General features: G+C 35.8%; 1 protein-coding gene across 1 annotated transcript; it reads right to left on the bottom strand.

The window, feature by feature from the left end:
* Positions 1–3237: 3237 nt before the first annotated feature.
* LOC143590092 (nuclear transport factor 2-like) lies at positions 3238–7507 on the bottom strand. The gene is made up of 4 exons (XM_077070681.1): positions 7207–7507; positions 5686–5983; positions 3426–3824; positions 3238–3272 (listed from the first exon to the last, which is right to left on the bottom strand). The coding sequence occupies exons 1-4, from the start codon at positions 7384–7386 to the stop codon at positions 3238–3240; spliced, it is 912 nt and encodes a 303-aa protein (XP_076926796.1). The 5' UTR covers positions 7387–7507.
* Positions 7508–11489: the final 3982 nt, after the last annotated feature.

Below are 11489 nucleotides of genomic sequence, written 5' to 3'. Positions count from 1 at the left end.
TGTTTGGTCCTCACTTCTACCAATAGATTATGAGGATAGCCATTAACCAGATGACTGAAAGTGACCGGGGCGGTTTCCGATGTGTTTTATTCCTCGCTGAAAATTAGTCGTTCATACTTTGTTAAAAGGACGCATATTCGTATGTGGTCGGTCCAGCTGACCCATTGGATCTTCAGGATAGCCGTTTACCTGATGACTTTGACTTGAACGGGGCGATAGAACTTCAAATATTTTTGAGGGAGATGAAATAGTTTTTCAAGTCTACTACTTCGTAAGAAGTGTCTTTACAATGTTTATATGAAAATTGATCCAACCTTGGAAAGTGATACACAAACTATTTCTGTGTGCTTAACTAGTGAAGTTATTAGGCCTAAAAGACTCTAGAACAGCCATTGTATGTTATGGTAGCTTTTTATGGTGCGTAAAAGTAGAAGTGATACTAACTAAATTCTCTCGATTTAAAGGGACAACTCATCAAGAGTTTTATATGTCTCCATATATATCTTTCCGAATGATAGGCAGAAAAGTGATTACCCAGTCATACACGAGCCCGTGAGTGTTCTGATTCTCGAGAAGATAGTGTGTCAAGAAACTGCAGTGATCCAGATTCGGGACTTGCAGTAGTCTACAGCTTAAGACTATGTAAATATTTAAAAAAAAAATAAAATAAAATAAAATAAAAATAAAAAATTATTATTATTAAGCCTTCTGAAGTCTATGATGTTATATTTATCACTCAAGAGGCAAGACCGAGAACGAGACGAAGACACTAAATGATCAAGATGTATTTACAGCTTAATCAGACACTACGGGTCGAGGTCAACTCGGGGTGACTTGGGGAAAGCCAAATAAGCTTTGAGAGTAGATAGGAGGCATCACAATCTCTGATGTGGTGTCCATTTATATTTTGAGCTCAATTGAACCTAACCCGTATCACTGAAGCGATGAAAACCATACTAAGTTGTTTACCTGCTTACAACCTGTTTCTTTATGTCATAATACAGCTGAACATGGATCTATGTGACAGTCACTTAATTAGTATGATTCCTGTTCGGATCTGTTCTAAAAACATGCTAGTCCCCGACAAGACTGAAATTTGATCCCGTGTTCTTTATTTCTAGATTTTATTTTACTTATGTCGTTTTATGGTTTTATACCTGGTTACTTGGTAGTTGATCGTAACATTTTACTCTTTAAAGGAAGTTTTAAAAGTTAATGGCATAATGTTCTAATTATAAGGGCCTGTTGCGTAAATTTCATAACACGCGAAGTTATGTTAGTAGGCGAACTTATTAAACAGGCGAAGTTAAGGGGTAAGCGAAGTTAACCCTAACTTCGCCTATATAACTTTGACCTTATATAAAGGAATTTTCTAGTCAAACACTTCATACTTTTTCAAAAGCCCAGCGAACTTATCACCTGTTAACCCTCGGCGAAGTTGTCTTGTGAATCAAACCTTAATATTAATCAATTTCAATCCGTGTTAAGGTGTGTAGTGTTGTCCTAACTTATAATCTATGTCAATGGCGTTAATCAAAGGTTGTTTTGATCCGATTTCTGTCCCCGTTCATTCAAACCCTCAGCACCCGCTTTTCAAACTTATTTTCACGTGGTCATAATCATCTTGATCGTCTAGATCTCCATAAAATCATGTGTTTAAGAGTCCACAATCATCAAATTATCAAAATTCATCTCGTCTGGCCTTCTATAACCTTGCCGTTTCAGTTCAGGCGAAGTTATTGTTTAGGCGAAGTTATTCTTAACTTCGCCTAAGGATTAACTTCGCCTGTTACTTTAAAACTTTAATTAATCAAGGGCGAAGTTATGATTGGGCGATGTTATCCTTAACTTCGCCTAAGGCTTAACTTCGCCTGATGCCTTAAATTTTATTTAAATGTTAACCTGTTATCAAACGAAGTTATTGTATAGGCGAAGTTGTGCTCAACTTCGCCCTATATCTAACTTCGCTTGCACACTAATGTTTATCTTAACTTCGCTCATGGTAATAAGCGAAGTTACGATCTGCCTCGACGTTTCTCTAACTTAGACCGTTTGGGTTGCAGATATGGCAGCTGTTGCAGGAGCCGGTGGTGCCGGTGGTGACGAAGGTGGAGACAACAACCGTCAGTTTTTCCCGGGGCATAACACGAACATCACGTTGGACCCGGATGCGAGCGGTGTAGATGATTATCGCGAGATCATCTCTTTTCTTATCCGCTCGCGTATCTTCCACGCTATTACTACAACTCTGCCCATCTCTTTACCAAACATATAAGATTTCTGGCAGACTGTTGAGTATGATTTCAGGGTTGAGCCACCAGTTATGCGTGCAGCGGTTAACAATCAGGAAGTGCAGTTCTCTTCTGAGCAGATAAGGGTTGCTTTGCAGTTTGGGGATGAAACGAGAGATAACCCTACAGACTTCGTGGCTCCATTCAGAGATGGTGCTTTTCTAAGAATGGGCTATTCTGTTCCATTGGGGGATACTCAGAGACGCAAGGGGTTTCTGTTAGATCAATGGCGCTTTCTCATGCACATGATGATCGTGTGCATGTCGGGCAGAAAGGCTAGTACGGATGGAATGGGTTCGACGATGCAGTCGGCGATGACAGCACTGACTTACAACAAGCGTTATAGCTTTAGTCAGATGGTGTTCTACGAAATAGACCGTCAAAGACGAGCGGTGGCGCGTGAGAGATTCTTGATGTATCCAAGATTCCTTCAAATGATCTTGAATCACGTGGCTCCCACGTTACCTCAGCGCCGTCCGATTAGATATGTGGAGAGTGTTAGCAAGAGGATCTTCGCCCAATGTAGACGGCCTTACCTCTATCCCATAGGGATAGAGAGGCTGCTTCCGGTGAGACCCCCGGCTCGATAGTAGTTTTGAATCAAGCCTTGGACATAAGACACGTAACACTCAATCATCGGGACACCGGCTGATTGGTGCATGTGCCCTTGTCATTCGGCTATCAACGCCACCACATGATGCCTGATTGACCTTCCGCCACTTTTAACGTTATTTTCACGTGATTAGTAAAATAACGTCAAAATTAGTGCAATTTTACTTTTGCCCACCCAAGGGTTCACACATATATACATTATATTTTACGCTAAACTAAATATAAATAATTTGTTAATAACCGAATACATAAAATAATAAAGCAAACACATATACGGTGTTAATATTTATGATAAATCGTTAAATTAGTTGTATTTTAACCAAACGCATTTTCATTACAAAACAAAAAACCCAGATGCATAAGTAAAACCTAATGATAATGACTAATAACAATAATTAGTAAATAGAAGTACTATTTTTATCTAGTTATTACTGAATTAGCTGAGCTTGAGTTCTTGAATAATAAACGAATAACTTATTATATAATACTTCAAATAAATAAATGTAAAAAAAAAAGATTTACCGTCATCATGAACATTGATGCTACTCGAGGCAATAGGTGCAGGTGCTTCTGGTGGTGGATTTTGTGCAACGGCAGCAACAGTTTTGTTTTGTGTTTTAGCTGGCGTGGGGTTTAAGGTTTTGGCAGGAACATAAACTTTTGTGGGCCCAGGAGCAGGACCCCTTTTTTTTGTTTGGGAACTTAGAATTGATGCGTATGACATTTTTGGAGCGTCTTCATCTGAAGAAGAAACCGATTCTTCAACCACTGATTTCATGTTCTCAATTGGATGCGGTGTGGGTTTGGTTTCGGGTTCAGGTTCATGTTCAGGTTCCGGTTCCACTGAGTTATTTTCATTGGCCGGTGGGTCCTCAGTTTCGAAAACATCTAGGGCTTCTTCCTCCACATTCGGAGCTTCTTCTTTAACAAAAAGGTCAAGATTGACCGGAAAAAGTCAATATATGTATTAAAAGAGTAGACCTTTAAAGAAATCGAACGCACACTATAAGAGAATGTTCGTTCGTTTTCTTTCACAGAACAAACGATAGAACACGAACAAAGTTTTCTTGTTCGTGTTCGCTCATTAAGAAAATGAATGTGTTTGCATTCATTAATCTTCGTTTTGAAAAACATCATCATCGTACTCAGTAAATCCCACCAATAGCAAAGCTATGGTAGGGTCTGAGGAGGGTAAGATGTAGACAACCTTAACTCTACCTCGTAGGAATAGAGAGGCTGCTTCCGGTGAGACCCTGACTCGATAGTAGCTTTACATCAAGCCTTAGACATAAGGCACATAACACTCAACCATCGGGACACCGGCTGATTGGTGCATGTACCCTTGGTTTAAAAAAGTGTTAAGCGAGGTGAGGCGTTTTGGTCCAAAACGCCGAAGCGTGAAGCGCTAGGCGTGAAGCGAGAGCTTCACGTATGTGAGGCGCTCAATTAAAAAAATACTAAAAATTAATTATACATGACATATTTTACTTGTTAATCAATCATAAAGATAAAACATATTTGTAAAACCGAGCATGAATACTTAATACATAGTTTAAACATTATAAAACATACTTAAAAGTTACAAAACACTTACATTCTTAGAAGACAAGCATAGTAAATATAAAAAATGTATTACACAAGCATTTAATAATAATAAAAATAAAAAAATATATAGTAAAAAGTAATAACGGAGAAAATACCTCGAGTCATAAACAAATGTGTAATAATTATGAGGGTTTAAACCAATTAAAAAGATGGGACTAATAACTAAGGAGAAAGTAAACTTGAACCGTCTAGAAGGTTGACAGTCGGAGAAGATAAACTTTGAATATGAAAGTTAAATAGTGGTTTGATTTGAAGTTTTAGTGATAAGATTTATATAATACGGCTGGGTAATGTTTTGCGGATGGCCCAAACGTTAATATTTTAAACAGATGGGCCTAAACATTTACATTTTCAACCTAATTTAGACTGCATCACATGAAGCGCCGCCTCAAACGCCTCACGCCTCACCCGCTGAGGCGCCGCTTCAGGCCGCTTCATGTAATTTTGCGCCTTACGTAAAATAAGGCGTTTTACAAAATGCCTCGAGCGCCTCACGCCTCAGGCGCGCCTTTTTAAGCCGAGCATGTACCCTTGTCTTTCGGCAATCAACGCCACCACATGATGCCTAATTAACCTTCCGCTACTTTTAACGTTATTTTCGAAATAACGAGATTAGTAAAATAACGTTAAAATTAGTGCAATTTCACTTTGGCCCACCCGAGGGTTCACACATACATACATTATATGTGCGCACCACAAGCAGGGCGTTTGCAAACGATAAACACAAACGGTTCACAAGCATAAACGAATGGACATAATCAAACATAGATGGACGAACATAAACAAACACAATTGAGCACTCACTAATGAAAAGTAAGCGTGATCATCAATTTGTTTGAGCCTAAAAAATTAAATTAGACTAAAATGTAATGGGTGATATACTGTTACATAAAATAAGAGTGAATGGTATTATGGTAATGGACTTAAAAGATTTAAATGAACACACACACAGACGAACTTAAACAAACGCAAACTAACAAACAAAAATGAACTAACTAAACATCTTATCATGTTGGTTTGTTTAACTAAATGAACCAAAAATGTTGTTCGTGTTGGTTCACAAATTAAATAAACTTACCGTCAAACGATTCATCGAACGTTTGGTTCGTTTACAAGCCTAAAAAGAGTAAGGCTCAAAATTGACCCAAGAAGGTAAAAGAAATTAACAGAAGGGCACCTGGGATTAAGGATGGTGTTTGGTCATTGTTTCTCTCTTCAATTGCCATGTGGATGCCATCCATTGGCTTATTTTCATCTACATACCGAAAAACATCATTAAGCACAAAGTAACCCTTGTCTTGTGGTGCAAGAAAGAAACCTTGTATGAACTTCTTTCTTCGGTTATCTACTTTTCTGGTTAAGAAACCGGTTACTAAAACAACCACCCCGTCTTTGTAAGATTCTTGAGCATCAGCAGTCTTTATCTCGGCTTTGTATGCAGTGTAATCCAATGAGCATATTTTGTCATTGATGCCCTGTTCCATGAATTAGTCAACGTGATGTAAAAAGTCAATGATATACCGTATACGGGGGTGGTTGAAGTCTTGAAGATACGGCGAATCAAATAGAGACACGAAGTAGCTTTTTTCTAATTTACAAACGAAAGCATTGATGCTATTTTAGTTAGGGTGTGCATGAAACCGAAATAACCGAACTGTAACCAAAATAACTGTGTAACCGAACCCATAAAAAAAATTGACGTGTTTCTTTTAAGTGATTTTTCGGTTTGGTTTTGATTTTGCGTCAACAAATACAGGAAAAACTGAACAGAAAAAAAAACAATGTAATTAATTTGTAAAAAAAAAATTAACGAAAGGTGTCCAAATGTGTAATAATCAATTAATCATAAATTTTCCATTTCATTATAATTTACTATAAAACGATTACAATAGAGTGGCAGGCAAACGGGCAACAAGCTGCGCCGCAATTCATAAGTTTCGGCCCAGAATTCAAGCACAAATAGTAAAAACGAAGAAAACTGTAATCGAACCGTAACAAAAAATAACAGAACTCAGGAAAAAATAGACTCTTGTTTTTTTAAAAGAAATAAATGGCTTTTTAGGTTCAGTTGGTTTTGCGCAAATCAAAAACCCAAAAAACCGAACCAAGCTAAAAAATCAACTTTAAGTATAATTTATAAGACATAAGTTAATGGTGCAAATAAAAAAAATTAGGTTCAAACGTGTAATAATCAATTAGTCATTAATTAAAATAGTTAGGCCCAAAGTTTCAAGCCCATATTAACTACTTTTAGCCGTTTGTTTTCGGTCTAAAACTTTCATACACAAAAATGGTAAAACCCAAATAGCTGAACCAAACTCACTATGATAACAAAAAAATAACTATAGCCAAAGGGTTTTCAAAAACCTAAAAATCAAATTTCCAGTTTTTGGTTCAGTTTGAACCAAAAACCAGCTTGTTTGCATGAAAGTAGATAAATACCATCTTTTCATTACCGTCATATACAATTATGCAATATATCAGCAACATGACAAGACAAAATCAAAAGAAATCCCATTTTTTAAACTTAAAACTAACATATTTTGAAATTTGGAGCAAAAGACTAAGTTATTTTCATGGGATCCTACGATGATGTTGCAGGTAACACTGAAGGTAAAACATATGTTAAATAGAAAAATATAATCTTGATATCTTAAAACTAACATATTTTGAAATTTGAAGCAAAAGACTAACTTACTTTCATGGTAGTCACGGTTATCATTGCACCATCTTCATCTGGTCGGCTTATGAAACTCAAGTCCTGATAAAACTTGTGAACCATATCTAGAGAGTGATGAAGTATATGATAATACTGTTCAACGAAGGCATTGCCAACCACTTGTACACTGGGAGTGGTTGATTCAGTTTGTGCAGCCATTATAACTAAACATAACACCATGAAGCCGTCTTAGTGATAACTGATGTAAAGAAGTGCATTTATTGTGCATATGTATATTACAAAAGTGAAGATAAAAGGTTGTGCAATAACTACGTATAAACTAGACACAACAACGTGTATCATTATAACAACAGGCAAACAAATATCAACTGAAATGAGATCAAGGCTTATCTACATTCCACACATGAAATATGGCATTCTACAGAAAGAAATGTAGCAAAGTCAAAAGCGTGTAAATGCCCTAAAAAAACTTGTCAGTTATTATAAATCATAACTTCTTTTGTTCTTTATTAGCTGCCAAACATAATGAGTTTAGCAAACAAAACAATGTGTACACTAAGTTTACTTTTGTGGTCAGTATGTGCATATTTGTAACTTGAATAACACAACCTCTACATTACGCCATCGGCGCGTTATTATTAGAATTTAACAAAATGAAGTGTGCGGCTTAAAATTTATTTAACAACTAACTAACTAACATCATCTTAATCATCAAGTAAAACTAAAACAGATCAGGTATTTGAAAGTTATCTCAAACGGATAAAATTAACAACATTGAAAAGAGCTAAAATGAAAACGATATCACAGTAGATCCACAATGCTGCTGATCGCTTAAAAATCTATGTTGAATTAACAAGTCATATGGTGAAGTGGAAACTTTAAATCGCAGTTGAATAATAATAATAATAAAATAAGGGATTGCAGTTACCTCAACAGAATAGGGAGGATGAAGATCAAGAGATCTGATGCGTCAACAATGGTACTCACTGAGTACAAATGCTTACTGCGGGTTATTGGGGAAAGTGTGTGAGGTTATTTAGCACACGTGAGTTTGAAAAGTGTTTAGGCTTAACCATTTAAAAAAGTTAAAATAAAAAGTTTTTTCTTTGTGATTGTCAAATACCATTTAACTTATTGGCTTTTTGAAAAAAGCCAATAAGGTGTTTTCAAACTCAATCCCAAACATGCCCTTATTATAAAATGAGAAAATTATGATTTGCCTCCATGTGCAATATGGCGTTTGAACCACTGATTCTTAAATTACGTGTATCGAACCATTCTACTTTTTCGACAGGCTCAATATGCCTCCTACTATTAGTCAAACATGCGTTGACCCGTTAAAAGTTGACAAAATTACGTTTTAACCCTCATATCATTGTTATAACACCAATGTCACTTGCTTCATCGATCGATGGTGTTAAATTCTTCATCTTTTCATCTATGATGTCTCAATCCAAGTAAAGTCAATACTCCTCCGACTCACATTCCAAGTCACAGGTGGTTGATCGATCTGATGTGCGATGCTCGTGTGGTGCAAGGACTTGTTATCGGATCTCTAGGTCCAAAGCAAACCCGAGTCGACGATTCTTGTGCTGTGGAAGTGTTTAATTAGTCACGAATTAGGGTTCTTGTGTGTTAATCGATCTTGATTTTGTTATTTAAGAACTTAAGATAATTAGGCTTAGGTCAAATTTAGGGCTAATTGTATATTTATGTGATATTCATCTTGTAGTTGTTTAGGTTGTTTCTTAGTTGATATGTTAAGCTCATTACAGAAGGGGAGTTTTGGATGGCTAAAATGGGATGATGACGTGAAAAAGATGAGTTCGCAAGAATGCCCTAAAAAAACTTGTCGGTTATTATAAATCATAACTTCTTTTGTTCTTTATTAGCTGCCAAACATAATGAGTTTAGCAAACAAAACAATGTGTACACTAATATTTGTAACTTGACTAACACAACCTCTACATTACGTCATCGGCTCGTATACGCGTTAATTTTAGAATTTAACAAAATGAAGTGTGCGGCTTAAAATTTATTTAACAAGTAACTAACTAACTAACATCATCTTAATCATCAAGTAAAACTAAAACAGATTAGGTATTTGAAAGTTATCTCAAAGGATAAAATTAAGAACATTGAAAAGAGCTAAAATGAAAACGATATCACAGTAGATCCACAATGCTGCTGATAACTTAAAAATCTATGTTGAATTAATAAGTCATATGGTGAAACGGAAACCCTAAATCGCAGTTGAATAATAATAATAATGAGGGATTGCAGTTACCTCAACAGAATAGGGAGGATGAAGATCAAGAGATCTGATGCGTCAACAATGGTACTCACCGAGTACAAATGCTTACTGCGGGTTATTGGGTGTGAGGATATTTAGATCATGTGATTTCAAAAAGCCAAATATCATTTAACTTATTAGCTTTTTGAAAAAACCAATATGTTTTCAAAATCAACCCCAAACATGCCCATATTACAAAATAAAAAAATTATGATTTGCCTCTATATGCAATATGGCGTTTGAACCACTTATTCTTAAATTACGTGTATCGAACCATTCTACTTTTTCGACAGGCACAATATGCCTCCTACCGTTAGTCAAACCCGTTAAAAGTTGATGAAATTACGTTTTAACCCTCATATCATTGTTATAACACCAATGTCACTTGCTTCATCGATCGATGGTGTTAAATTCTTCATCTCTTCATCGATTTACTTATTCATCTCTTCATCTATGATGTCTCAATCCAAGTCAAGTCAATACTCCTCCGGCTCACATTCCAAGTCACAGGTGGTCGATCGATCTAATGTGCGATGCTCGTGTGGTGCAAGGACTTGTAATCGGATCTCTAGGTCCAAAGCAAGCCCGAGTCGACGATTCTTGTGCCGTGGAAGTGTTTAATTAGTCACGAATTAGGGTTCTTTTGTGTTAATCGATCTTGATTTTGTTATTTAAGAACTTAAGCTAATTAGGCCTAGGTCAATTTTAGGGCTAATTGTATATTTATGTGATATTCATCTTGTAGTTATTTAGGTTGTTTCTTTGTTGATATGTTAAGCTCATTACAGAAGGGGAGTTGTGGATGGCTAAAATGGGATGATGACCCACATTCCCTAGTTGTGAAAAGGTAATTCAATCAATGGTGAAGATGATGAACAAAAAAGATGAGTTTGCAAGAATGGAAACCAAAGAAGTAACAAGCTTGAAGATTTTGTTAGGAATTAGTTGGTTGTTGTTCTTTGTGTATGTTTGTGTTTATTGATTACTTGTTTAGATTGTATTTGTAGTATGGGATAATGTAATCTTTGTACTTGTAATTCTAGTTTATGTTAACTGTTTATAGTTTGTTGTTTCATCTATTTACATGATTTCTGTTGCACATTAGCAGTCATGTTGTATCCATGATGAAATTGAGAAGGATGAAGTACATTTGGGAAAGCATGAGTTGGAGAAGGACGCAGGGCTGTTTGACAATTAAGCAAGCCAATTGGAAGATATGGGAAGGGGTCAACATTTCTTAACACCTTATCTTTTGTTATAATGATGCTACTATTGTTATTGTTAAAAATCCGGTTCATCATTCTAAAGCCAAGCACATAGACATAAAAATTCATTTCATTCGTGACTATTACGACCGGAAATGATTCATCTTGAACAAGTTCACACTGATAATAATGTGGCGGACTTATTTACCAAACCGGTCGTAACAACCATATTTAATGTGCTTGTATGGTTCCTTAAAATGCAACGTTTCGACGATTGAGTCTTTTTGAGGTTAAATTTGTAGATAAAATTTTCTTTTCCGTTAAATTTTTTGCAAAAATTTTGGGGGAGAATTTTAAAAATACAAAACGAGTGTGCGTGTGTTTTATAAAATTAAACAATTATTAAAAAGATTTTGTGGCTTTTGTTTTTTTTATAATTGGGAAGTGATATGATTATTCAGATACAAGCTTTATAGAATCTTAAAATGTTTTAAATGAAAATTCGATCCAACCTTCATATACAAGCCTAACGTGTGAAGTTATTAGGCTAAAAAGGCTTTTGAATAGTCATTGATTTGTATGGTATCTTTCCGTGGTGCATAAAAGTCTGAAGTGATATAAACTAAATCTGCTAAACTTATTGTGGAGAGTCATTTTGAAGATTTATGCATGTCTCTAGATAAATCTCTCCGAATGATAGGCAGAAAAGCAATTACCCAGTCATACGCAAGCCCGTTAGTGTCTTGATCAACAAAAGTATTTTGTTCTTTATTTGTCGTTTAGAAAAAACTGATAATTTGTAT

This window comes from Bidens hawaiensis, unplaced genomic scaffold (genome assembly GCF_021521415.1).
Source record: "Bidens hawaiensis isolate Kalapana, Puna unplaced genomic scaffold, B.hawaiensis_p1.1 tig00038161_1, whole genome shotgun sequence".
In the NCBI taxonomy this organism is placed as follows: domain Eukaryota; kingdom Viridiplantae; phylum Streptophyta; class Magnoliopsida; order Asterales; family Asteraceae; genus Bidens; species Bidens hawaiensis.
This window is presented reverse-complemented; position numbering and strand designations above follow the sequence as displayed.

Bases quoted from the DNA above. Each gene is read 5' to 3' on its own strand.
- LOC143590092 (XM_077070681.1), bottom strand. From the start codon at position 7,386: ATGGCTGCACAAACTGAATCAACCACTCCCAGTGTACAAGTGGTTGGC. The intron at 3,825-5,685 runs GTGCCCTTCTGT...TTTTTGTTAAAG, and splicing joins AACACCATCCTTAATCCCAG to AAGAAGCTCCGAATGTGGAG. The intron at 3,273-3,425 runs GTAAATCTTTTT...CATTATCATTAG, and splicing joins CATCAATGTTCATGATGACG to GTTTTACTTATGCATCTGGG.